Source organism: Alosa pseudoharengus, unplaced genomic scaffold (assembly GCF_046254945.1).
Source record: "Alosa pseudoharengus isolate Yale_2024_CS ecotype anadromous, Long Island Sound unplaced genomic scaffold, YU_APseudo_1.1 YU_APseudo_1.1_scf_19, whole genome shotgun sequence".
Taxonomy (NCBI): Eukaryota; Metazoa; Chordata; class Actinopteri; order Clupeiformes; family Clupeidae; genus Alosa; species Alosa pseudoharengus.
In genome coordinates, this window is record NW_027468657.1 from 30,584,074 (window position 1) to 30,611,614 (window position 27,541).

The following is a 27,541-nucleotide window of genomic DNA, read 5'->3' on the forward strand; positions in this document are numbered from 1 at the left end:
GCTGACATTGGGTCAAGTTGATTACAAACTGTGGATCCCACTGGCACACTACACATTGTTGTTCGGTCATTCCAAAGCTGTTATGGACTCTTTGTGTGCCGACTTATGGCCTCCAGCTAAACATGAAGTTTGTTTCCAGTTCCAGAAAGTTCTAGGGTGAGATTTAATAATTTACCCTCATGACGTCTCTCGCTGTGGCATACTCTTGCAAGACCAAACTGAACAGAGTGAGTGAAAAATGATAGGAAGAGACAGGAGAGCAGAGAAGTGAGTAGTCTGCATGCATATGCAATGGCGCCCCCCTGTGGCGGTGACTGATCCTACCCGGACAGCCTCCACGGCCCTGTTTTTCCAAGGGTCACAAAAACCAAGGTATCAAAGAGCAGGAGCAGCAGAACAGTACAATGTGTGTGACGAACTGTGCAAACACCAGCTCAACTGGACAACACACAGCGTGACGACAGAACACGTGTAACAGACACCAGAGCTGAACTGAAGACAAAAAAACAATGAAACATTTTATAAAACATGTATGAGAGCTGACTTTGTTTTTGATTCTGATTTTGACCCAGGTTGTTGTTTTTTTTTTTTTTTTTTTTTTTACGGTGCCAGCTACACACTGACACAAGAGAGATTCAGAAAAAGAAAATAGATCGGAGTATCAAAGCTTAAAAAAAATCCGCTATTCCTCTTTTATCAACTCTCTTCATCTCTTCCCCTCCATCATTCTCTCACTCCATCTCTCCTGTACACTTTTCTGAGTGCAGTGTTTATCTCAGGCAGCTTTTCCTCCATCTTCCACCGAGCCATCACACTCTTTTAGGAATCTTTGGCGCAGATCTAGCTTGACGTGGAAAGTTCAGCATGCATCACGTCAGTCAGATCTGCGCGGTGCTGCATGATGCCGAATGAGCCTATTGACATGGAAAATGCGAGATTAAAGCAGTATCTTTTGTATCACTGTACTCTTGTGGCTTTTTCAATCATAGTTTCACACAACTGAAACTGTATAATGTTTTATACAAAAAATGTTTTATTGCTTCCAATTGAATTAGCTTAAGTCAAAGAATCACATTTTCATAATATTCAAAGTATTAATAATTAATTAATAATATTCAAGTCAAAATATAAAAATACATAATAACACAGTGTAGGCCTAAATGAACCAATATGACACAATTTTGAAAGAAATTCAAATTTCAGTATGGGAAACACCCAAATACACAAATTCACATTATGCTGTGAAGCAGGTGATACATGTTACGTAGCACACAAAGTTAATCTACAAGCAGTTTTACACTGCTGTAACATAGTACATTAATAATATACATATATACACTATCGGTCAAAAGTTTCACTCCAGTTCCACTCCATTAGACAGAATTATATTATTATTAATTATATTATCTAATTTTCTATTTCAATTTAATTTCAGCGCCAAAACATTACACAAGTCATGTCTCATGGCGCTTTACAGAATGTTAGACAATTAGAGAAAAGAAAAGAAGGACCCAGCTAAGGGTGAATGACTGAATACCAGCTGAGATCAGTTGCATTGTTTTTTTTAAACAGGGCTGCAGTTTTCCGATTACATGTGCTTACATAATTGCAAAAGGGTTCTTGACTGTTGTAGAAAGAAATGGTTAATCTTTAATGCAATATCTACATTATCAGCCACCATTCCATGTTCCAATGGCACATTCTGTTTACTAATCTGATATCATTTTAAAAGGCTTACTGAAAAAAACATGGGAGAACCCTTTTGCACATAATGTAATCTTAAAACTACTGCCCTGATTAAAAAAACAATGCAACTGATTTCAGCTGGTATTCTGTCTATAATGGAGTGGTATGGAAATTTCTAAGTGACCCCAAACTTTTGACCGGTAGTTTTGCCTGTGTGTTCCTTAATACCTGAATGGATCTCCTGTGAAGATCCACCTGTTACCAACCACATTAAGGCCTGCTGCATTTTTATGATTTGGTAGTGTAATACAGTGGTTATTAAACATTTTGTCTTGCAACCCCCCCCCCCCTCCCCCCAACAAAAACAAAATGTGGAGAAGTTCTGCAACCCTCTTCTCTCCAACCAGCAAACATTTGTTCCACTTCTTATGAGATAGGCATTGGTGGCAGGGCAGGTAGTGTCTTAGCTAGTACCAACACCAAAGGCACTATTGGTATGACAGCCTTTTGAGAATCTAAATTAATTATTTTCCAATGGATAAGCACCCATCCAATGTATAACTGGTGCTCCTGTGGGGAAAGAAGGCAGTGTTATAAGCTTTGAGCTCATTTGCAAGAGGCACAGGTAGAGATTTGAGTTTGCGTAAACAGAGCATCCCTTTTGGAGGAACATTATGGAAACGCTGTGAATGTAAGCCTGATTGCTAATTATGGAAACGCTGTGAATGTGAGCCTATAGGATTGCTAATTATGGAAACGCTGTGAATGTGAGCCTATAGGATTACTGAATATCCCAGCACATCCTTGCTTTTTGGCAACCCCCCTGGGGATCCCGATCCCCAGTTTAAGACTTTTTGTCTTTTTGTCACTTTTTTGTATACTTTCTGAGAAGGGTCTAAACAGGCCAACACCTGTAAGTTGCAAATTAATTAATTGATTTTTAATTAAATAATTAAATAATTAGTTTATTGCATACAAATAAATACATAAATAAAATAAAATAACCACCACCACCAACAATAAAATCATTCAATGGACCAACGGGAGGTAGACCATTAAGGTATTTTTCTTACTGAAAAGTATTGCTAACTGGAACTGGAAGGTTTTTTTACTTGATTTCAGTTGAATGCCAAGAAATCCAAAGTAGGCTAATCTAATAAAAGCGAAACAACAGCCAAGTAACCTAGGGCCTAATGATGCTTGATAGGGCCAAGGACCTATAGGCCACTGTTGAATATGATACAATTTCACTGCACCTAAATGCATTCACATGCATCCAGGGCCTGAAGTTAACTTTTTTGGCCACCAGCCACTGTGGCAGGTGAATTTTGAAATCCACCTGCCACAGTGGTTTTTTACCAGCCAAAATTATTTTGTGCCCAAAATAAAGGTGAACGGCTCAGAAAATGCATAAGAATCTTGAACTTGTACATAATACACATTACAGTATTCAAGTAAAAGTAAAAAAGTACTTTGTTAATAAATTACTCAAGTAGGCCTAACAAGTTACTTTTTTGTAGGCCTACATTTTTATATTTTTGATGGACCTTTAAAGGGATACAAAAGTATCCTTTATGCCTATTTGCTTTTCTCCTCCTCTGTAGGCTAATCATATAGTCAAACATAGCCCAATTCAAATATATTTTATTTAATATACTTTGTAACCTAAAAACAATGGCTATATTATGGGTAGACCTATATAATAGCCTAGGCATATCCACTCGGGTAGAGCGACAGAGCAGGCTATCTGTTTTCTCAGCCGACCGTCTCATGTCATGTCCTGCAACATTGAGGCTACATAAATGAATGCTAGGCTTTTTCTAACTTGTATGCTCGATTTGCAGTGCATTTGCTTTGCTTGTAAATTAAGTTGTAGGCCTACTTTCCTTGTCCAATGTGACTGTTGAACGATGTTGGCCAGAAATGAATATATGTGGAAGTTTCCGTGTCATGCCATACCTCTAGTCTCGTTGGCACTCTGGCAGCCTCACCAGAAGATGCAGCAACTGGCAGGACGTCATTGCGTTAACTGAGTTGTTAGCTATATAGAACATCTACTTCTGTGTAGTAGGCTACATAGGCCAGCCATCACTTTTATAATCGCGGGGAAACGTAGCAATGCTTTCTGAAGCCCTGTTTCTTTTCTCCCACGCCGTTGTGTACCGGGGGAGAGGTGCTCTTTTCTCCCTTGAGATAGCCTACTTTCTCCAATAATAAACTTGTTCTCGTAACGAAAGGCAATTGAAAATGTAGCGGAGTAAAGAGTACATTTCCTACAGCAATCCAGACAGTGCATCTCCTTGCTCAGTGTTGTCTTATTGGCTACCCGCCAACGTGGCAGGTAGATTGACAGTTTTACCCGCCAAACACAAAAGTTACCCGCATTTGGCGTGCGGGCGGGTGCCAATTTCATGCCCTGCATGCATCTATGTTTTAATAATTATTTTTATATTATAGGCTAATCTATCTAGTTTTCATTTTGTTGTGTACACATCATATTGCGATGGCAATATTGTAGGCCTACAGTCATGCCAATAAAACGCATTGAATTTCAATATGAATTTGGGAGAGAGAGAGAGAGAGAGAGAGATAGTCTATTAGCCGATTACCCGATGAACCTCTCAACAACACATCTTGCATCCTTGTTTAGGATAGTTGTAGGATAGTCATATAAACACACACGCACGCACACACACACACACACACCACATTCACAATATCTTTATGCTACAACTTGCTCTGTCAGATTCTGTTTTGGCTCCTCTTTCCAATAAAGAGACGTTTAACAAAAGTGGAGTGGGCACCCAAAGAGTCTCTGGGCTGATTCATTCGTTCAGGAAAATGAGTTTTCTTGTAACTGACGTACAGTTTGTCCTCGTCAGGCAGTCGTAGGTGCATGAAACCGACGGGGGAAACAACGAAACCCTGTCCCAATGTGAGAAGCGTTTGCTTACCTTGGAGACTCAGACACACTGCTTTCAAGTTCGTGGTATCGTTATATATTTGAATTGCCATATACTTTTAGTAACGTGAAATATATTGACTCAAGTTCGTTCCACCTTTTACGGCCCAACTGTCAACTTAACAGTTGGTTATATTATCCTAGTTGGCTTAGCGTTGTAGCTTTAGCTAATGAGTGTGCGGCTAACATTAGCCAGCTATAGCTATCTCTGAAACTGCACATGAAAATCCTTGTCATCATAACAATGTGACATATTTGGGCGATATTTAGTGATTTTGTTTGTTAACTTTACTATCTAGCAATGTGTCCTCTGGAATAAGACTATAAGTGATTTTTCACTGATGTACCGGTTTGGTGAGAGACAGACAGCTAGCAAGCTAGAGTGGTCACACCAAAGTTGTAGCATTTGTAGTTAGGCTGTATATTTATTTACTATTTTGGAATGTCCTCAGAACCATGGCCGAATGCACTACATTAGAGAGTCTGCTTGAAATGGGGTTCAGCAGAAACAGAGCGTAAGTTTAATATTTGAATAGATTCAGTGTTTGTTGTCTGTTACATACTGCTCATCATCACAGAAGTCCGGATGTTTCCATATTCAGTTTGGGCCTTTTGGCTCTTTGTTTATCTATTCTTAGAGAGAAGGCTGTGGCGCACACAGGAAACCAGGGAATAGAAAGAGCAATGGACTGGTGAGTGAATCTTTGGACCATGATTAGTTTATTACTTGTAAACATGTTTGGAATGGTTTGTTCTATCTCATACCTCTCACTCCAGGTTGATGGAACACGAAAACGACCCAGACATCGATGAGCCATACGTGCCACCGGCAGGGAATGTTGTAGGCGGAGGAACTGATCAGCAGAGCGCAGCACAACCACCGTTAGAACCTTCAGAACCTTCAGAATGTATGAGATGCCATGGTGTCATGCATGTTAAGCTCAGTTTGTCTCTGTCTGCACCTAAACTTAACTGAACGTTTACTTTCACTTCTGATAGCTACGGAGCATGACATGGAAGCAATGATGCAAGAGGGAGAGGGAGATGGCAAGCAAGCCATGACAGAGGAAGAGAGGATTGCACAGGTGAAAAGGTTGGTTGATATTTTTGGTCACTTAATTCATGAGAATTACAGGTATGGTCTCAGTACAAAAATAAAAAAAAAACGGACCACTCTGTCCCGTCTCTTGTTCCAGACTGGAGGAGCTGATGAGGGTGAAGCAGGAGGAGCGGCGCGAGAGGGAGCGCAAGGACGAGGTGGAGCGGGAGAAACAGCGCCGGAAGCAGGGCCAGGAGCTCCTGCAGATTAAATCCAAACTCCAGGACGACGAAATGAAGAAGCTGGCTGACCAGCGGAGGAAGGAGAAGATGGAGGATCGGCTAGCCAAGTAAGAGCTCCCTTGCACAAGGTATTATGACACTGCCGCAGAGATTCTGGCCGGTATTGATTGGATCACGATGCCTCCAGTGATAAACAGGCCAGACTTGGAAGATTCATGGTAGGCTGATCAAAATAAATGAGTAAATAAAAGTTCCACCCATGCCTCTAATTGTCTGGTGGGGCAGCCGAGCCGTGGCCTACTGGTTAGGGCTTGAAACCGAAGGGTTGCCGGTTCGATCCCTGACCAGTAGTAAAAATGTGGGCGGGGTAAGTGGTTGAGCATTGCTCACATCCACAGCTGAAGTGCCCTTGAGCAAGGCACCTAACTCCTCACCGAGCGCCACTGTAGGAAGGCCGCTCACTGCTCTGGGTTAGTGTGTGCTTCACCTCACTGTGTACTCACTGTGTGTTCACTAATTCACGGATGGGATAAATGCAGAAACCAAATTCCTTGTATATGCAAATATATTTGGCCTATAAACCTGATTTACATTTACGTTTTTGCTGTGTGAATCAGGCAGCGGGTCCGAGACAAGATAGCCCGTGATCGAGAAGAAAGAGCTCAGAAGGTATTGTGCCTGGATTCTTGATAGACCTGTCTTATCCATTACTCTTGGAAATATGTTGCCATATCATGTTCTTTCAACACCCTTGTACTAACCCCATCCATGTTGTCTTAGTTTGGCGGTGGCAACGCTTCAGGGACTGGCATTTCTTCTCCCCCACCTGAGGCAACCTCACCAACCCCCTCAGACAACCAGGGCCCCCCACCAGCCAAGAAGGACTACGATGAGTGCAGGATACAGGTAAAGAAGCAGAAAAGCCCTAATCCTACTCTGGGCTGTGTTTCCCAAAACCATAGTTGCTAACCTGTTAGCAACTTAGTTGATTGGCAATGGTAAATTGCATTGCAACCAACAAAGTTGCTAACTTAGTTAGCAACTATGGTTTTGGGAAACGTGCCCGTCTAGTAATGATTAATAGCTAAGGTCTTTTTTTGCACTTTAACCTGAATGTTATTCTCTTTCTGTAAGTCACTTTGGATAAAAGCATCTGCTGAATGAATAAATGTAAAAAAAAGATACAGGCGTGTTGTTGCTTCAGCCACGACCGAGTTGTGAAACTAAGCTCATGCCATGTCCAGGTGCGCATGCTGGACGGCTCAGCACTCACAGCCACATTCAAAGCCCAGGAGCCACTAGCAGCTGTGCGGGTCTACATACAAATGAACGGAGGCAGCGATCAAGATTTCGGCCTGCTGTCGCCATACCCACGCCGCGTCTACACTGAGTTGGATATGGAGAAGCCGCTTCGGGAACTAGGTGAGAAACAAGGACCAGGGAGTCCAACCAGAGGCTTTCTAAAGGGGAGACACAGCACTCAAAAAATCCTCCATAGAAATGCATGGGGTTAGTTTGTAACGGCAATGCATTTCTATGGAGGATGGCAATGCCAACGCATGGGGTGAGTTTGTAACGCAGTTGTCTACACATATCCCGCCCCTTCTGTGGCAAAAAAGTTAACGTCAATATATTGTGCCAATCATGTGTTGGTTGTTCTTGCTGCTGGAGCAAGGTTGCTGTTGTGAAGCCTTGCATACGCACATTTCTGTGGAAATAGATTCCCAATAAGTGCCCAAAAAGCGTTACAATATGGCCACCGAGTGGAGGGACTTGCCTAAAAGGACTTTGGTCCAACAGAGAAATGAGGTTGCCTAACCAAAATATCAGTGCAAAAAATGTAATATATTATGATGTGCTTTGTTGTGACAGGTTTGGTGCCTTCTGCAGTCCTCGTTGTTACCAAGAAGTAAAGGGGTTCCAGAGACAAAACCGATGACGCAGCTCTTCCAGATTTTGTTTTACCACTGACATGGAGAGTACATCTGACTCAGCAATGGACCTCCCCCCCTCCGCCACTTTTCTTTTCTTATTTAATGATTAAATACTGGAGTTGATCAAAACAGAGCAAGCACCTTAAGATGAGGTACAGTTATGATTCTGTTACAATTGTAAAGTAAATAAACAAACAGCATCCCAGGAAGTCAAAGGATATGACGATGGGCTATTTTCCAGGTGCTGTCAGGAATAATGATGTTTCCGCTGCTTATTACCCACCATTTTGCCATTTGAAATAAATCAACAATATTTTCCCCGGGACTTGTCTTCCTGCAAAGAGCAACAAATCAACCTCAAAACAGACATGCGGAAGACATGCCTGTGTGGTATACTGACACTTTTATTAAGCACTGTGTAAAAAAAACACATTTGCATGAAAGACATTCAAATAATAATAAAAAAAAAAACAGCCAGCAGGTCACTTATGGGGTTCTGTTTGTAAAAATAAATGTCTACAAGTGTGTAAAACATGTGGTTTTACTGCCTGCACAACAATAAAGCATACAACAGAAGAGGTTGGAATGGTATTGGAACACTCGATAACGAGTGGGGCAAGGCAGCATCTGCCTCAAAGTTGCTGATCAGTAAATTCACACAGACATGGCAATACCTAGTACCCTGCTGGCTCTGTCCAGATCTCTAGTCTAAGAATGACTTCGGTTTGTTGCAGCACCATAGCAACTCTTCCCTCCTCAATGCCCAAATACAGCAATACAAAATCAGTACCTCTTCAAAACATTACCAGCTACCCTCTTAGCCTCTTAGGTACAAAAGTAAAACAAAGGCAGCTCTTGTGTCAATGTATTTACAGACAAATATATGCTGGACAAATGGATGTTACAGTACGGGGAGGTAGTCGACGTGATGACTAGCTGAAGCAACTGAAAATCAGCTCTCGATCCACTGGCTAAAGAATGCAAAGGGGGGGGGGTCCAGACTAAAATAAAATCACGAGATGTTTTGCTAGTATTTACCATTCAAATTTTTAAAATATCTGTACATACAAAAAACGCCCTGTTTTCTGCTGGAATGATGCAAGATTTAAAATGTATGTGCTCCTTATTGCCGATAGTAAAAACCCAGCATGAATTAACACATTGAGCCCAATTTTTTTTTACATCATACTAATTCCGATGTAAAACTAGACTTTATATGGGAATTACAAACTTTTTACACCTTAAAATCTAAATGAAGTGGAAGAATCGGGCCTTTTGAAACATGACTACATTGTTAAAATATTTCATCTCTTAAAACAATGTGGAGCTGATATTGGATGTCCTCTTTTTAGACACTGTTTCACAGAAGAAAACAATGAATATAAAATCGTAACTTTAAAGATTTGTAAAGCTTCATCTCAAACCCTTGAATGACTTTGATCCTTATCCTTATTCCTGTGGTCAAGCGTTGTTTTTAAGGAGCGCTCTAATCACTTCCCGGGATATTGCGACAGTGAATGGGTGCATATCTCTATGAAACCAAACAGTATCCCAGAATTCCTGTGGCCAGCCGTGAGTCATGCAGGCCTTTCATCCTAGCTGGGTGGGTAATACTGGTTATACTGATTCCATGGGTTCTGGTATCCTCCATACCCTCCATACTGAGGTTGCTGGGGAGAGAGGAAGAAGAGAAAGAGGCCAAAGGGCATAAATAAATGCTGGTAGTGGAACTTTTATAACATCAACTCCTGCTACAGGACTACAGATGTAAATGAGCCTCTGCTATAATCTGGCTCAGTTATACACTGCGCACTGTCCCTGTTAAATAAACTAAGTACACCAGTAATGTGACGTGCTCACATCTCCTCATACCTGATACCAGCTGCTGTAGCTTCCGTATGAGCCGCTCATGTCCCCCATCATGGGAGGAGGGGGCGCGGTCATGGGAACAGGCGGTACAGTGGGTGGGGCAGTCTGGGCAGTGGCCAAGGCAGACCCATCGTCTGTGCGGCTCACTTTCTCTGGGTCATCACTATCTCTGCAGGACAGGCAATGAGAAACACAGGACAGCTGATGGCACCACTTTCTCTTCAATATTCACAGCCCTGAATAGTATTTTGGAGGAAAACAAGGCCTTGGAAAAGGCCCTGGGTTTGTTCAAAAGATCAAATAATTGTCCTCATTCAGCATTATCCAAAACTACACCACCACTTATTATTATTACAATAAGCTGCTGGTATTGCCATAATTACCACGGATGCTGTTAAACTAGAGGGTATGTGAAACTCTTAGAAAGTAAGGTTCTGTTCATGATGCTCAGTCTCAGTCTCACCCATTCTCTGCTCCCCTTTTCTTCGGGCCGATTTCCTTCAGCAGCTTCTGATGCTCATCATACATGGTCAGCACGCTGGGAGAGAACACACAACACCCAGTGAGTGAAGTGACCCCATACAGCACCCCACTGGGCGCGCACACACACACACACACACACACACACACACACACACACATACACATACACAAGTATTAATTAGGCCAGGTGCATGGTGGGAGAGGGATGGAATGAATAAGGTGTCAGTGTAGGAGATGCTCTGACTCACTTGCCTTTAGCAGCTGCTGTAGCAGCTATCTGATGCTCTGCAGTTGCTACTTAGGTATAGGACAAGATTTTGAGAGCGGCAAGGGGGAAACCCTGACTCCTTAAGCAGAACATTCAAGTCCGTGTCAATGACAACTTCAAGGACAAACAAGACCCCCTTTCGGGTTGTTGATTTTTTAAAAATCAGATTGCAGAAGTCATTCTTTTCTTCGGTTGTGTGGTGCTGCTTACCCTTTCACGGTGGTGCCAAAGTCTTCGGCAAACTGCAGGCCCCGCTGGGAGAAGAGAATCTTGGTCCGGGGTGAGAGCGGGGCAGCCAGAGCCCGGGTGACGCACTGCTGCACCGCGGCAATGTTGGTGCGCGGGTCTCCCGACACCTCCAGCTCAAGCAAATTCAGGTGCAGCTTACTGTTGTCCTACAGCAAACACCACATTACACAAGTTAAGACAAGACTCCTTCATAAGTATAGTAAGTATATATACTCTTTTGATCCCGTGAGGGAAATTTGGTCTCTGTATTTATCCCAATCCGTGAATTAGTGAAACACACTCAGCACACAGTGAACACACAGTGAGGTGAAGCACACACTAATCCCGGCGCAGTGAGCTGCCTGTAACAACAGTGTCGCTCGGGGAGCAGTGAGGGGTTAGGTGCCTTGCTCAAGGGCACTTCAGCCATTTCTACCGGTCAGGGTTCGAACCGGCAACCCTCCGGTTACAAGTCTGAAGCGCTAACCAGTAGGCCATGGCTGCCCCAAAGGATAACTCTCAAGTCTATGCAATACTAATCAAACTGTGTGGTCTCTAACATGTGCACTGTCTTGAAGGATCAGCTGAATCCCATGGAGGGTTGACTAGAGCTACTGTATATGCACACCTTTCTCTCACCTCAGACTGAGAATCATAGATACTGACTCAAACTTTGAGAGCTCTCGGTCATGACTCGTGAGTACTAATACATTTAGATGACACTTTTATCCAAAGCGACTCTTTGCAGGGGCCAGTATCCCTGGATTAACTTGGGGTTAAGTGCCTTGCTCAAAGGCACAACGGTGACAGCGAGTCATCGAACCCATAACCTTTTATGACCACTGCATGCCAGCCAAGTCCCTTAACACTATCAGTGCCCACCATGGCCCATGCCCACAGTGAGTGGTGGACTTTGACTTACAGGGTTGAGGTCTATGGCCTCCTGAAGGACACTGCGGGCCCTGGCCGCATTCTTGCCCAGCTTGAGGAGCAGCCTGGCCAGCTTGATTGAGTAGAATGCGTGCAGCTGGGGGTTCTCTTTGCTCTGCTCCAGGGCCTCCGTCAGCAGAGTCTCTGCCCGGTCCAGATGGCCCAATCGCCTCTCCAGGCCCGCCCTGCGCAGGCGCACCACGGCCAATCCCGGCATGGCTTGCTCCAGGGTTTCGAGAATGCGCTGCGCCTCACTGTAGTTACCTGCAGGAGACACATCGCAGTACACAATGAGAGCACCAGACACGCTCATGCAATGGACAGCAAGCACATTTAGAACATAAAATAGGACTGTGGCATTAGGAATATACCAAGACAATGCATTAGGGCAATTCTGCGCAAAACTGTCACATCCATAACGCCAACACAATGCCATGGTATTTAGTTGCCGTTAAGGACGTGACAATTTTGCATGGAATTGCCCATTACACAACTATATAATTGCATTATAATTGCATACTTCAGTACTGAAGGGGACCTAAGGCATTAATTCATTAGGGTCACCTTCATATGCATAGTGTACATTTCTCACCATGCCTCTCCTCAAACGTGGCCCACTGCAGGTGGATGGAGTGCTTGTAGGGCAGGTGGACCTCACAGGCTCTCCTAAACACAATCCGTGCCTCCTCCACACTCGACTGCTCCAGGTAACGGACATACTGCACACATGCAAACAAACGCGGTTTAACTTTCGCCCTGTTAGAAAAAAAAATCCTGTGCTGGACTCCTCGTCCTCTGCCAGACGCCCCCCATACGTTACCTTGGTCCAGAACTCCTCGTAGAGGGCACAGGCGATGAGACAGCGCTCAAACAGAATCAGCACTCGCTTGTGGTCAGAGATGCCTCCCGCTGGCTTTGGGACCTCCTGCTCCTCCGCTGATTCCCCCTCAGTGGCCTCCGGGGGCTCATTCGCACCCTGGGCCTCTGCCATCTCCCAGTCTAGGTAGCTCTGCCAGCCCTTCAGCTGAGCCTTGTCCAGTGGTTTGACGTGGAAGTATGGCCTTTTGATCTACCGCAAACAGGAACAGACAAGGTTCATGCGGAATTGCCACGGACAAATCACCAGCTCAGCACCCTTCCAATTGAAGTCTGTGTATTGAGGGAGTCAGAGTGATACTCACAGCGTCTTCAAATGTCCACCTCTTGCGGACCTCGGCCTCATTGTCCTGGAACACCTTCTCCCTGCTGGCAAGGAGGAGCTCCTGCATCTTTTGCACAGCTTCTTCCTGATTGGATGAAACAGAGAAATGAAGAATTACACCCTGGATAAAGAAATAAGGCAAGGCAGGTGAACACACTCGCTCAGGTGGTACACACTACCGAGTCTTTGCCGTTGCCGTTGTCTGCGGGTTCCTCCTCTCCCGGTGGTCTCTCCTCTTCCTCCTCTGTGGGGTTGGATCCTTCTCCCTGAGCTTGGCTCTGTTTGTACTCTGCTCGCAGACTCTCATATTCTTCTGCAGACAGAATTTCCTGAGGTGGACTGGAACTAATATGAGTCTTCAGCCTGCAAAGACGTAGACAGAGGGACATCTTTAATGCAAGTGAATTGCCTTAGCAAAACAAATCACCTAGATTGTGTACACCTCATGATATTTCCATTAACACCATAAGCTTGCCACTTCTAATTGCACTTTAAAGCCAATTAATGGCCGAGGCCTTGGTCAGTGGAACATAGTGGGGCTGCCTTACTTGTCATAGTGTCCTCGGTAGAGCTGTGTAGGCATTCTGAGCGCCCGGTCGTAGACCACAGTCATGGCCTTCAGGTTCCCTTGTTCCTTCTCCCACTCAGCGTACAGGTCCCAAAGCCGGTCAGAGTGCCAGTCCATCCCAGCCGCTTCCACCGCTTCCTCAAACACGCTGCAGCAAACATCAGTGGGGAGCTAGGTCAGTTTGACGGGTTTCAACAAGGGGCTTTCCATTTTTGTTCTCAGCGTATTTAAAACGTAAGAGGAGCAACCTGCCACCCCAGGGGATGGGATCCTAAACTTGCTCACTGAACGTGGACAGACACATGAGGAGTGATAAAGACAGGACGATTGTGGGGAACTGCACACCTGCGAATGCGCTGTGTGGACTCAGGCAGGTTCATGTTCAGAGTCCCCAGTAATAAGTTGATATAGTGAATCCAAAGGTCCACACTCAAAGGGATGGCTTTTAAGCCCTGCACACACACCTGAAACACAACAAGCACACAGACAATCAACCAGAGCACAGAGATCTCCCTGCTGCTCCAAATGCCAACAGATCTTCGCTCTCTTGCAGTTCCTCATGGACACAACTGTGCCTCAGTGTGCCCAAAGGTACACAATGGGGTTGACATCACAACACCAAACAATACAATGCACGCCCTCTCTTACCTCCTCTGCCTTGACGTTATTTGCTGCTCGTCTCTCCATGTCTGCAAATTTCTTCCAATAGCCGTAGCACAATGGGTATCGCACCAGGAAGGCATTCAAAGCCCTGCGGGAAGCAGTCATGTGACCCTAGAGGAAGGAGGACAGGTAAATAAGAGGTCCCAAATGCTCCAGTCATAGACTACAAAAGATAACACACAGTACATTACATTTAGCTTGAGAACTGACAATCTACATCCAATGTGGAAAAGTGTATAACAATGTGCTAAAGGCAAATTCTGTGCAGATGGATTAATCTTAAAGTTCTCACCTCTTGTTCACAGTACTGTAACAGGTCTGTCCAACTAGAGAAATCCTGGGGGTTGTCGTGGGCTGCTTTCCATAGCCTCTCGAAGTCCACTGGGAGCTCGCCCTCATCTTCCTCGTCGCCCTCCACTGTGGGCATTGCGTAAGGTGCAGCAGGAGCTTCAGCCGCTTCCATCACTGTACCTCCGGGGTCACCAGAAACCTGGCTCTCTGGATTTGGAGCCACGAAGGCTTCAGAGTCTCCGAGCTCTCCTGAGAAACAATACCAAACAGTGATAATTAGCCTAATGCTGCGGAAAGGTTTCTTACATAAGAAACAATGTTCAAACTATTTTATTTGTTGTTTAATGACTATTATGTACTTGTGGTAAACAGTATGACATCAATGACTTCTAATTTCCGACCGAACAATCACCAGACACATTTTATTATTATTAAACATTTAATTTGAATGGTCACCTAACTTCTGAAAATGTTTTGCGGCCACAATTGTTATGCTAGCTCGCTGACGTTAATAGCTTCGTGTTACGTTGCGTGTCTAAATTAGCACAGTCCCTCATAGATTCCATTGCTTAACACAATTGGCAAACGGTTAATGTAAATACTTAGAGTTAACAGAAAATGCTGTACATAGAAACTTTGCTAATAGGTAACATACTTCCTGGAAGACCAGGGGAACTTCGCTACGTTGGCTCACGTTAAGATAATGTGGCATTTGCTGTTAACGTTACCAGCTAGCCTGTGAGCTAGTTAGCCATCGTGTCTAAGGACGCTAATGAGTAATATTTTTCAGATAAATGAAACTCCACAGTTAGAGCGGGCAGTTACAGAAGTTATAAACTTTTCATGCTCTGAAATAAAATTAACCCAACCTTCTGGGATATCCATTTCTCCATTGCCACTGAGGTCTTCAGAACCTTCTGCCGCCATGTCTGAGGCTACAACAAAGGCGTCATCAATCCGCGACGGTCTTTTCATTCATTCATGCCTTTACTGTTTATGATCAGAGCCCGTTTACGGACATTCTCCCTTATTAGACATTCTCTGTTATGATCTACTACACAGATATTGTGTTCATTAGCTTAAATATCTTTTGCGGACAACACAGGCTTATCTGAAATCACATGCCAACGTTCGGTATAATACACTTTTATTACCCACATCAGATCCAACAATCAAACATTAGTCTTTATTAGCTTGTGAGTAGCCTCTCTCAAGGCAATCCTCTACAAATGTGTTATTTGAAAAAGGGGATGAGCCCTAGTTTGAACAGGATCCCTAATCAACACCCAGCAGAACTAATCCATACTACCAAGAAAAAAATAACATAGTTATTGGTTGACTTTTGTGACGTCACATTTCCGTACAACCAGAAGTCCACAATGTAGCATAATATTTCTGCACCTGCACACAGATAAAATCATTATAACAGCAGTCAATAAGGCTCTACAAACCCACAACCCAAATTCTATTAGAAGTTATTGTTGTAAACATTGCACCCCCCCCCCCCCCCCCACCAGTTACTCACTCTCACCTTATCATGAATTCAACACAATCTCAGAATGCAAAGAACAAAAAACAATGAAGTTGTTCTAGATTCAGTGGTTTATTCCCCTGAAAACATGTAACAACTCTTTGATTTTAATTTCCTGCTTAAGCTGCCACATTTCCCCTCACCCACCCATCACATTACAATACACAGAGCCAGTACTAGCAAGACATTTAAACTGTCCCACAGAATTCTCAAGTATTTCAAGTTGAAGTTAAGGACACAGTATCTCAATATTTTCCCAAATTAGAGAAAAATCTGGCACAATACCAAGTGCTGTGTTGTTCAGGATAGTAAGAAGAAATGGGTGACGATTTCTAAAGGCTCAACCATGCTATGATGACTTACTGATTTTCACAAGGCATGATTAGGTTACTAAAATGATTTATAGAGATCCAAATGAAATACCTTCAGATGAAATGCCTGAAATTTCTCAGAAAAAAACAAAACAAACAACATTTTGACTTTTGACTTTGTCAGTTAAATATATATTCAACAATCACATGATCAAGATTGAATTGACATAGACATGGACATTTAGAAAAACAGAAAAAGGAAAAATCAAAACACCTAGTCCTAGGAGTTCATCTAAGATTTTTTAATGACATGGTCACGCAGTAATAACTCAGTTGTGGTCCTGGATGGCAATGGTGATAAGTCATCACCTGTTATGATGATCATAGATGTATATTGTGTGTGTGTGTGTGTGTGTGTGTGTGTGTGTGTGTGTGTGTGTGTGTGTGATTGTTTCACTTCTAAAGAGTCCCATACCCATTGGTCTACTTCGGGGAAATTCACTTGCATTTCTGTGTTGATGAACATCAGTGTGTGTGTGTGTGTGTGTGTGTGTGTGTTGGGAGAAGTATGTGTTGTGTCTGTGTGTGTGTGAAGGGGGGGGGGGGGGGGTATGTGTTGTGTATGTGATAGTAGTCCCATATTCGATCAGCTTGGTCTCCATGTGCCTCTTTCAAGCTTCCCTGCCTTGGTCATTTATCCACGTGTGGTCACCACAGCCTGTGGCCACACCCCTGTACCCCCATAACAGCCTATGGATCCTGAGCCCAGTCCCCACCAGCCTCACAGCAGCTCCACAGTCCAGTCTGCACCAACGTTCACGCCAGGCTTACGGAGGGTCAGCACTGACATGGAGGCATCAAACTCATAGTCCAGTGGAGTCACTTTACCTGGACATTGAGAGAGGGGAGAAACAGACAGAACAAACTGAAAATTAGGCATTTTCAAATACTATATAGTGAATTAGAAATCGCTATTCTAATGGTGTACTACAATTAACATGTGTTGTGTTCGAGGAAGAGGCAGAAATGTGTATCGTACCATCAGTCTTAAGGTTGACCCCTTTGGGATTACTGGCCCCAAGAATGATCACCTTCTCGATCCAGGAGGGAGAGGAGAGCTGGCTCTCAGGGCACAGGTTCCTGCAGAGACGGTTGTTACAACACATGTTTGAGGACACATGGAACAGGTCATGGTTTTTGTACAGTTTTGCTTAACTATTGTTTTAGAGGTCATTTTAGACATGAAAACGAGACTAGGGAGAGAAGTGAGGGCTAGGAGGAGAGGAGGAGAGGAGAGAGGCAAGAGACATAGGAGGATGTAAGTGATTAGGATGAAGGGTGGTGTCTTACCTAGTGGAGAGGACGTTGTTGGCAAAGGTTAGGCTCCTGTGAATAAACTCCTTCTTGGTGTCAAAGCTGAAGGTGTGGCCATCGTCAATGTAGAGCTCTCCCTCGGCAGTTCTCTATGGTAGCCATGACATACAGAGCTTCATTAAATAATGCTGTTTATACTACAACTAAAACAAGGCAAACCAAAACAGTGGTCTGGTTTCTGATAAGAGACTTTCTCTGACCGCATTGGGAGGCAAAATGAATGTTTAACCTGGGGACTCAGAGCCACAATAAGAGTGTAGGGGTCGTTCTCCATGCATGAGGAGGACCTCCGGACCCGGAGCTTTTTGGGAATAATGGAACCACCACGTTGGAATACTGGAATCTATGAAAGAGCAGGATGAGGATCTATGAGCCAACAGGAACAAACTGAAAAGCAGCACTGTCATGTACTTCATTTCCTTAATTCATATCGCAGTATTTGTTGGTTAGATGTTAAAATGAGTAGATGTGACATGAATAGTTTATGTTGGCAAAAGTCAAAAAGCTATCTTACAGAACTCATGGTAACAGGAATGTACAGGCTCTGAGCTCCGTTGTGTTTCTGGAATGTGTGGACGTCATACCAGACCTGACAAAAACCAAACACAATTTATAACACAAATTGGTGCAAACGTTTAACAATTTGTGAGCTGCAGATCACATAGCAACTTCTTTCAGCACAAAGCAGTCTCTACTCTCTACAACAAATACTGCTAAGCATTCCACCTGCTAGCTGACTTGCTTTGAACAAGTGGCCCATTTATATCCTCAGAGATACCAAAACCGCAAAGAAAACAAACAACAATCTGTTAGTCCAACACAGCCTGATTTAAGCGAGAGACAGCATAAAACATGGCGAGAAACCAGAGTGGAGCAGAGGAACGGCCTCTGAATGGAGAATGAGGGCATTGTGGCGGCACTAACCTCTCCATGTCCTGGCAGATAGGCCGTAACCCCCCGGGAGCCCTCCTCAGTTACAGGGTGCACCAGCAAGTCCTTCCCTGTGGCAGAGACAGAGTGAAACTGGAGCCGGCAAAGTGAAACTCCTCACTTGTGTACCTAGCATGCTCACGCCATATGATACACCAACACCACCATCTTATCAAATTCTCTGTGTAAACGGCTGTTTGCTTGCTCACTTACAGGCTGAGTCTTTGAATGACTTACCAATAAGGAACTGGTCATCCATGGTGAACGTGGCTGTGTCCTTGGGATACTCTACCCACAATGGTCTGTCAAAGAAACAGTACATGACTTACAATGCACACACAAATAACCTCAAAATCAAAGACAGGCAAAAACAAGACTTATGTGTGAACTTACTAATGCAGCTTTGATATATTCAGATCACTCCTGCTTACTAAACCAACAGATAACTATACCAGAGAGGGTTAAAGTGGAATCAAGGATCTTTGGCTATACTGGCTGAGGACACACTACCTCTCTCAGCACACTCTCCGGTTCTGTCATGTTTGATGTGTTATTCTCTTTGTCCTTTAAATCACATCTGTGCTTGTCATATGAAATGTGCTAGGCAAATAAAATCCCAATCCCAATCCCAATCCTCCCTCACCTCATGACGGGCTGGCCGGTCCTGTAGGCCTGGTAGAACTGCTGGTACCAGTAGGGCAGGAGGGCGTAGCGCTGGCGCACGGCCTCACGGATCAGCGCCGTGTTCTCGGGCCCGAAGAGCCAGGGCTCACGGCGGGGGGTGTCCAGGTGGGCGTGGGCGCGGAAGAAGGGCTGGTAGGCACCCGTCTGGTACCAGCGAACCAACAGCTCGGCGCTAGGCGTCTTGAAGAAACCCCCGACATCAGCTGACAGACAGACAGGACATGGAAAGGGAGAGAGGGAGAGAGGGACAAGGCCAGAAGGGTAAAGTGTTTTGGATGGAATGGAAAGGAGAAGGACAGAAAAGAATTCAATGACTTACTAAAGCTGTACGTTCATAAAATGTAGTCCATGCACAGTATAAGTTGCATGCATACACGCACTGCAAGTGAAAAGATTGTGTGTCACTGACCTCCACACAGAGAGATGCCCACCAGGCCCAGACTGAGGCACATGGGGATGGAGATCTTCAGGTGGTCCCACTCTGCCGCGTTGTCACCGGTCCATACCGCTCCTGAGGTCACACACACACGGTTTTTAGACAGGGGGCAGACCATCTCAAACCACTACAGAGTCATTCAAAGCAACCAAAACATCAACGACGTAATACAGATAAGAGGAAATCCAGCCTAAAACCTTAAGCCAATTACTGTGGGTTAATGACACCAGCGTGCAGAGGAACTCACCGTATCTCTGAGACCCAGCGAAGAAGGCCCTGGTGAGGACGAACGGACGCTCAACTCCCCCAGAGCGGCGGATCAAACCGTCAGCAGTAGCCATTTGCTGAGGAGATCAGAGAAGCCAGGTTCATAGGTCTTTTTCATCTGACTTAAAGTCCAGTTAAATGCATTTTCTTCAGGTAAAAGTATATGTGAAGGGCTGGTGTGTGTGTGTAGGGAGTGAGAGAAAGTGGAATAGAGCATTATGACCAATATTCTAATATGTGGTTTAATGTTCTGCATTTCTCACTAGTAGGTCAATTTGACTCCTACGTCATGACCCTGTATGATATCTGTACTGTTCCTGAACATGGATAATGTAAGGCACCAGGGTTGACATCACTTCTTGTTGTCAATATGTAAACCCCATTTTAAAACTATTTCCTTGTTAGAGCAGCTGATGGATCATGCGGTCTCTCCCTTGATGCGCATCAGAGATGAATGGGAATCAAGCACTCAGTCACTGGTGTGTCTGTGTGTGTGTGTGTGTCTGTCTGTGTCTGTGTCTGTGTGTGTGTGTGTCTGTCTGTGTGTGTGTGTGTCTGTCTGTGTCTGTCTGTGTGTGTGTCTGTCTGTCTTCATCCTCTTCATTAAGTATGTCTCACCACATAGAAGCCGTAGAGGTTGTGGACGTCACGGTGCTCCCAGTCGCCATGCTTAGCATCCTTATGCATGGTGACCTCCGGTCCATTGAAAACAGATGGCTCATTCATGTCGTTCCATGTGTACAGGTTCTCCATAGAACCCTGAAACACACACACACACACACACACACACACACATTTAGGTCTGGGAAGCAGAAGTCATGTAGACGCTTCAAGCAAGCATTGTATTGGATTGTATGTGTTGCTGTATCTATTTCCTTCCCATCTTGTGAATTCTCATTTTTACTTAATTCTCAATCTCTGATGTTTTATTTGTTTGTTTGTATTATTACTTTTTTTTCTCTATTATTGTGTTAAATGCTCCAAATGTAAAGCACTTTGCTACATTCTGTGTATGCCATTATTATTATTATTATTATTTTTTATTATATAATAATATATAAAAATAATAATAATAATAATAATAATAATAATACACGTTTTTAAACCCAAGAACAACTGCAGATTCAAACGGACAGTAGATGTTTTTTTCTGGATTTGGGTCAACCTAACTGAGGCGATAATAATGCTTTCTGATTTCTGCATGACAAACGCTTTCTAAAACATGAACCAAATGCAAACATTGACATCAACATAACATTGACATCAACTGTCTCACCTCGTATTGGTCATAAGCAAACATACTAGCCCACCAGGCCCGCATCTGGGGGTTGGTGAAATCTGGATAACCAGCACTCCCTGGAGAAAGACAAACATGAACATTTACACACAATCAAACAGCCAGAATGCCACAACACTGATACATCAATTAGCGAGCTAACAGGCTTTTAAACATCCTGTTTGTTGATATGTAGGAAGAAAGTCCTTCAGCTGTTAAGCTTGTTAGTGTGCTAGTTTTAGGCACAACTCACAAATGTTTTCTTTCATTTGAATAGGATCTATTCTGAACCGTGAGAAAAAAAATGTGTGCTGGTATTTCATAAAAGACTACTAGAACTATTTGCAAATTATACATTTGCTATCTTAAAAAGATAAGGCAACATTTCCGGGCGAACCTCAGAGAGGATGCTGTGGTTGGAAACATACGCTTGCTTTGTGACAAAGCACACAACACTTCTGTGGAGGACGGTGCCAACAAACACTTCTTCAACACTTGATATATCATATCATATATCACTTGCTCAACAATACACAAAAACGTGATGGTTGTTTACCAGGCCAGCACCAGCCTTCATAATCTCCTCCATCTTTGTTTTTGACATAGAAGTTTTGGGCCCGGATCTCGTTGTGGATTTTGTAGTTGCTGTCTATTTTGATGTGAGGGTCTACGATTGCCACCATCTGGAGGAAACAGAAACGGAAGCTTAGTGTAAACAGCGTAGTGCAGAATCAGATACACATTTCCTCGCCCTTCGCATTTTAATGATGCTACACTAATGATGCTACTTTAGCAGTTGAGCTAGAGGAACTCCGAGCTGTGAAACCCTCCTATGCGACAGGACAGGACAGGACAAACAGACAGATACTTTATTGATCCCCAGGGGAAATTCAAGAATGCACTCTGGTCGCTGACCTTGCGGCGTTTGTCCATGATGCCCTGCAGCATGTCCTTGGGGGTGGGGAACTTGTGGGGGTCCCAGGTGAAGTAGCGCTTGCCGTCGGCGTGCTCGATGTCCAGCCAGATGAAGTCGTAGGGGATGTCGTGCTCATCGAAGCCCTTGTCCACAGCCTGCACGTCCTCCTGGTCGTTGTAGTTCCAGCGGCACTGGTGGTAGGCCAGGGCAGCGATGGGGGGGAAAGACTGAGTGCCTGTAATAGATCAGCAGGACGAGATGGAGGAATGAGAGGCAGAAGCCCAAAGAAAGGTGAAGGGCGATGACAATTGTATATTGGTTCGTAATATCCATTATTAGTCTACTTAATTTCAAATAACTTGTGACACCATTGTCCTTTAAAGGCATCAGACAACCCCATGATAAGACAAAAAAGGCTGTGTCTATACTGCAGTGTCTCCGTGCACGCTCCCTCACCGGTCAGGGAGGCGTACTGGGTGAAGACGTCAGAGGGAGTGGGGCCAAGCATGATGAAGACGTCGATGATGCCGCTCTCGGAGATCCAGCGCACGTCCGTCTGTGGCGTCTCACTGGCGCCCTGAACGTAGTCCAGCATCTTCCCAAACACGGTCTGCATGGCAAAGAGGACAAGAGGGCACGCTAGAGCTGCTCGGTAACGGCAAAAATCAGTCATGAGAATTTGGGTCAATATTGAAATCACTACACAATTATTAAACACCATTACTCAATAATTTTGGAAACATTTTCTAAACTTTAAAAAGTACAGAAGATTAAATTGAATTTTAAATATAATTCAAATAAAAAAATACATGCAAAAAAGATCATGTATACAACAGTAACCACTAAAGGGGTCCACTGGAACTCAAGAGAAAGTAATAGCATTGTTTTGCAGCAAAAAAGAATGTTATATTTCAATTATGTAGTTTTCAATATCATTGGAAGTCATAATTGCTGATTAATTATATAATTGCACAACTCTAGTGCATCCACTTAAAACTGCAAAACAGAAACAGCAGAATACACCAGGTTCCTCTATGTGCCATCTCATGATGGAGAGAGGTGAGACAAACAGAGGAGGCGGTGGACTGGGTCCTCATACCTTTCCAGCGGTGTTGGAGCTGATGTCCACCCAGGTCTCTGCAGCGTTTAGCCAGAAGAGGCCCATGGTGCGTGCCGTACTATGGGCCAGCATGACGGGTACAGCTCCGTACAGGGCCATGGGGTTAAACAGCTCGTACTGGAACACGTCCAGATTATACAACCTATAGGGATCTCCACCGCTAGAACAAAAAAAAGCTAGGTTATTACAGCCATCTACAACAACTCTCTGCTTTAATGACTTCACTGGCTACTTTGTCTTGTCTATAGTGGCTTTGAGATGGTTCGGCAAGGTGTATTGTTGACTCCTTACTCTGTGGTTTTCAATTTGAGAGTGTCTGCATGTTCTGGAATGCCATAGACGTGTTCTACTCCGGGCAGAGAGAAGTCTAGACTGATGGAGGTCGGCCCTGTAGGGCAGACAGTTGTCTCTTGAGTTACACAACACAAGCAGAGCTCCAAGCAAACACCCAGATGGGATCACATCAAGAGAGCAAAGTGCAAAGCATATTACATTAACACACACAAATTGGGACAAAGCCAGACAGTGAACCAACTAAATCTAATGGATTATTAAGCTGGTGTGTGTGTGTGTATGTGTGTACCATTCGGTTTGCTGTCAGTGTGCGACTTGAATGTCTCCTCCCACATGCCATCTATCTCCTCCTCTTTAACACCTTCTTCTGCGGTCTCCTGAAAGGAGGAAGGGACAGAATGAGACCGAGGACACAGGTTTTGGTTGACACAATTTTTTTTTTTTTAAATAACATCTCAAAATTGTATGTGAATCTTACCCTTAACATCAAGCAGTCGTGAACGAACAAGGCAAGGAAGCGTGTAACTCATAACTCAGACTAGCCGTGTGTGTGTGTGTGTGTGTGTGTATGTGTGTGTACCTTTGCTTCCACCTGCTGTTCTTCTCCATCTGCATCCTCCTTCGCCTCGCCACCCTCAGGATTGGCCTGACTGCATGTTGTTCCATAAACCACATGCAGACAAAAAGATGGCATGAATTTAATAATTTCTTGAAACCAGTCACGGTATCAGAAAACATACAATCCTGCTCCTGACAAGCTGCTGGAATCCAACAGGAAAAACTATGACCGTCAGAATGTTCCACTACAGGACTTCTGTTGCAAAACAATGTACTTATTCAAGCAAATCTGAGCACTTTTCATGAGAATCTCTTGAAATTCTCTGTCTGATTCATCTCAAGTTCAAGTGCTCTCCCAGAACTTTTGAGAGCTCAGGTAGGGACTTACGTGTCCTTGCGCATGCGCAGGTGCTCAAAGGCCAGGAGGCCCCGGGAGTTGAGAGACATCAGCACCTCGGGTCCCTCCACGATGTCCAGCCGGAAGGGCCGAGCGCTGACAATCAGCCTCTGCTGCCGCTGTACGCCCAGGGACAGCACCACGCCGTTATCATCCTGAGACAACAGCGACATACTACAGACACGGTGGAGAGCAGGGAAAGACAGGAGGAGTAGAGGTTATGGGAGAAGGGAGGGGCAGACGGCATAGACAGAGTGATAGAAACAGAGAGGGAAAGAGCGAGTTAGAAAAAAGTCAGCACTTAAAGGAATCATATGTAAGATTGTGGCTAAAACTGGTACTGCAATCACTTTCAATTACTGTAGAGCAAAAATTCCCCTCCCCCTCCCCCCTGACTCGAGGTTGCCAACACAGATGCCGAAACACTACTGACTTCGTGATTAGTAGATAGGTGGAGCGTGGCGCATCAGGCCAAAACACAACATGACATGACAAAACACAACATCAACATAAGTTGAGGGCTGCAACTTCACTTTTTAAATGACAATATCCTGGCCGGACTACTGTTGTCAATGATATAAGTATTTGAAATGAACATGATTACTTAATGTCTAGTGACATATCAGGGCCATGTTATGATTAATTGAAATACATTTCTTACATACGGTTCCTTTAAGACAATACAGACGAATCATACACACTGACTGACTATTATTGTGCCATAATAATCACCATGGTAGAAAGAGTCTTACTTTGATCCCTCTCTCTCATTTAGTTCTACTGGACTAGTTCTCAGACCTTGATCCATGGGAGAGCCTACTAGGCTGAAATACTTACGGCTCAGTGGGTGGGTCGGACACCAGCACGTCCGGCACCTCAAAGCGGGGCCTGAGTGGCTTCAGCTCGTTGATCTTGACCCGCGTCATGTTGCCTTGCAGCCGGTACAGCTCCAGCAGAAGACGCACCTGTGCAGAGGATCAGGGGATATACAAGTAAAATAAGAGCACCATGTACAGAAAATGTCATCTGATCTTTGTAATTGTCCATGGGTAATTGTACATGGGATCTCTACAAAGCTAAAGGTTCTATGGATAAGTATGAGGTTCAGCAGTTCATAGTACTGAGGAGTCATCTAACATCTCAACTTCAACTCAACCCATAAGGGCTCTCTCACGGACACAAAAACCTTTTCACTTTCCCTTGTTAGAACAAATGAATGGTCAAAGCCATAAACATTCTCTGAACTGGTTGAAAATATTCAGGACACTTCTCTAATGGAGGGTTCATTGATTTGGAAGAAAGTATGCTGAATGTGGCTAACACAAATGGGAAATTGTCTCTCAGACATAATGAAAAAACCTTCCAACCATTTTACAAATATAAAATACAGAAACTAGTCGACAAACGAACTGTTGTGGGATGTGTTTCGATTATATGCATGTCAAATAAATTCCAATTATGCCATTTAGGTCTTTACCTTCTATCTATATCTATCTATCTATCTAATTGCGGGTAGAAAAAAGGAAGCTTGGGCTTTCAATGCAAAGTTAGCTGGTAGCCAGACCTTGTTGTTGTCATTGATGAGCTGTAGTGTGACCCTGGAATCACTGAGTTCCAGCGTGTCCAGCAGGGCTCTGTACGGGGACTGGCCTGCCTTGAGAGCCCGTTGACGTCTGTGACAGCACATGCACACACGCGCACATAAAAAGAGGAAAGAGCATGGATTGTCAGGTTTTGCAATATAGACAACACAAGGAAAGCTAGTTAAGCTAACGGGAAAGTGTAAATGCGGTCACACCGACTTCTGAAATGTTGAACTTGAACTGGGGTGGGCATCGTTAATCATTAGAACTAGGTTACTCACTTGCAGAAGGCACTCTGGTCACAGGTTTTGAAGTTTCCTCGATCCACAGCCAAAGAGCCACTCACCAACAATGAAACACAGGCCAAGACCAGCAACCCCATTCTTGAAAGAACAGGAAAGTCGATTTAGAGCCAAATGTAATTTTGAAATCAACACATAAATCAGAGCTCGCATTAAAACTCTCTGTTCCTCTCTTAAAACACAAGATGAGGAAATCTCATTGTGAAGGGTTCATAGGTTCATATGGCTACGTCATCATATGTGGCCTACGAAAGAAAGATGAGCTAGCTTATCAATAAACTAGCTGAATATCCTGCTACCTAATCAAACGGGACAAAAACTCTGGATATGAAATTGATTATGTCTTCCGCCATAATTCTTCCCAATGTTATGTCTACAGAATTTTAAACTGAAACAGGTGCAAGCTACCACCTTTGTATGACATCCGCTGTAACGTTAATGCGCTAACCGACTTGTGAGCTAGCTTGCCATCACCGCTAGCTAAAATTAATGGTGAGCGGTAAAGGCAGAGCTGTATTAAATTAGGCTATCAGCTTGCTCAAAATACATATAGTCGATTGTTTTATTGTCTGAACTATTCAGTCCAGTATTTCCAATAGTTCCGTATGATGCTCTGAATTGGGAAACTTGCTGATAATCCAAGGATGCTCACCTCTTTCGCAATCGCCGGCTATTAACGTTTACGTATCACTGCACTACCTATTTCGAAATTCCTACAAAATTCAAGTGTGCCGAGTCCTGCCTCTACGTAACTGGCACTAATATCGAAATGTTAAAATTAAAGATGTGTAATAAATGAAAATACCATAACTACCATTAGCTATCTCCCTCTTACCTCTCAATGAAGGCAGCCATCTTGGGTATATTCCAACCCCCAATGGTAGTCCAGCCCCCCAAAACAGTGCGAGTCTAAGCAATAATGAGTCTCATGAGATATTTATTTTCCTCTGGGAACCTACGTGACAAATGAGGGAAATATAAGCTGCCCCTAATGTCTTTTTCTAGTATAGTCAGTACATTGAACTCATAATACTTTAATATTAATCTTTTGCGCCCCAAAATAGTATATTTCGGCCAACTATTATAATCTTGGACACTTCAGTTAATAGTTTAGTGTCGTCATTATCATAATTTTATAGTGCTCTAGACCTGCGTATGCGCAAGATCGTGCGTTAAACATGCACCCTAGATGTACAAT

The 27,541-nt window shown here is 43.9% G+C and overlaps 3 protein-coding genes across 9 annotated transcripts; 1 reads left to right on the top strand and 2 right to left on the bottom strand.

The window, feature by feature from the left end:
* Positions 1-4,577: 4,577 nt before the first annotated feature.
* ubxn1 (UBX domain protein 1) lies at positions 4,578-8,183 on the top strand. 3 transcript variants are annotated; one of them, XM_076292331.1, is made up of 10 exons: positions 4,578-4,621; positions 5,101-5,163; positions 5,287-5,340; positions 5,426-5,556; positions 5,648-5,741; positions 5,845-6,036; positions 6,547-6,598; positions 6,710-6,835; positions 7,174-7,351; positions 7,802-8,183. In XM_076292331.1, exons 2-10 carry the CDS (start codon positions 5,105-5,107, stop codon positions 7,840-7,842), a joined length of 927 nt encoding a protein of 308 aa, XP_076148446.1. In that variant the 5' UTR covers positions 4,578-4,621; positions 5,101-5,104; the 3' UTR covers positions 7,843-8,183. The 3 variants fall into 3 exon arrangements, with proteins under 3 accessions (XP_076148446.1, XP_076148445.1, XP_076148447.1); XM_076292330.1 differs by having other exon boundaries at positions 4,589-4,675; XM_076292332.1 differs by having other exon boundaries at positions 4,596-4,668.
* A 66-nt stretch (positions 8,184-8,249) lies between these two features.
* On the bottom strand, positions 8,250-15,303 carry LOC143132666 (pre-mRNA-processing factor 39). 4 transcript variants are annotated; one of them, XM_076292329.1, is made up of 14 exons: positions 15,234-15,303; positions 14,366-14,613; positions 14,059-14,184; positions 13,756-13,874; positions 13,391-13,558; positions 13,022-13,205; positions 12,823-12,927; positions 12,462-12,710; positions 12,234-12,360; positions 11,634-11,905; positions 10,694-10,878; positions 10,196-10,270; positions 9,736-9,901; positions 8,250-9,533 (listed from the first exon to the last, which is right to left on the bottom strand). In XM_076292329.1, the coding sequence occupies exons 1-14, from the start codon at positions 15,289-15,291 to the stop codon at positions 9,459-9,461; spliced, it is 2,157 nt and encodes a 718-aa protein (XP_076148444.1). In that variant the 5' UTR covers positions 15,292-15,303; the 3' UTR covers positions 8,250-9,458. The 4 variants fall into 4 exon arrangements, 2 of the variants coding, with proteins under 2 accessions (XP_076148444.1, XP_076148443.1); XM_076292328.1 differs by having other exon boundaries at positions 13,019-13,205; XR_012988349.1 differs by lacking the exon at positions 8,250-9,533 and having other exon boundaries at positions 9,829-9,901; positions 10,196-10,562; positions 13,019-13,205.
* Positions 15,304-15,948: 645 nt separating this feature from the next.
* On the bottom strand, positions 15,949-27,209 carry ganabb (glucosidase II alpha subunit b). 2 transcript variants are annotated; one of them, XM_076292326.1, is made up of 24 exons: positions 27,179-27,209; positions 26,323-26,424; positions 26,023-26,131; positions 25,296-25,423; positions 24,450-24,632; positions 24,084-24,153; positions 23,793-23,880; positions 23,501-23,597; positions 23,189-23,369; positions 22,546-22,699; positions 22,089-22,324; positions 21,730-21,856; positions 21,174-21,253; positions 20,516-20,656; positions 19,878-19,974; positions 19,604-19,705; positions 19,154-19,397; positions 18,748-18,812; positions 18,505-18,581; positions 18,095-18,169; positions 17,810-17,923; positions 17,557-17,669; positions 17,246-17,346; positions 15,949-17,094 (listed from the first exon to the last, which is right to left on the bottom strand). In XM_076292326.1, exons 1-24 carry the CDS (start codon positions 27,196-27,198, stop codon positions 16,988-16,990), a joined length of 2,811 nt encoding a protein of 936 aa, XP_076148441.1. In that variant the 5' UTR covers positions 27,199-27,209; the 3' UTR covers positions 15,949-16,987. The 2 variants fall into 2 exon arrangements, with proteins under 2 accessions (XP_076148441.1, XP_076148442.1); XM_076292327.1 differs by lacking the exon at positions 27,179-27,209 and adding an exon at positions 26,996-26,999.
* Between the last annotated feature and the right edge of the window lie 332 nt (positions 27,210-27,541).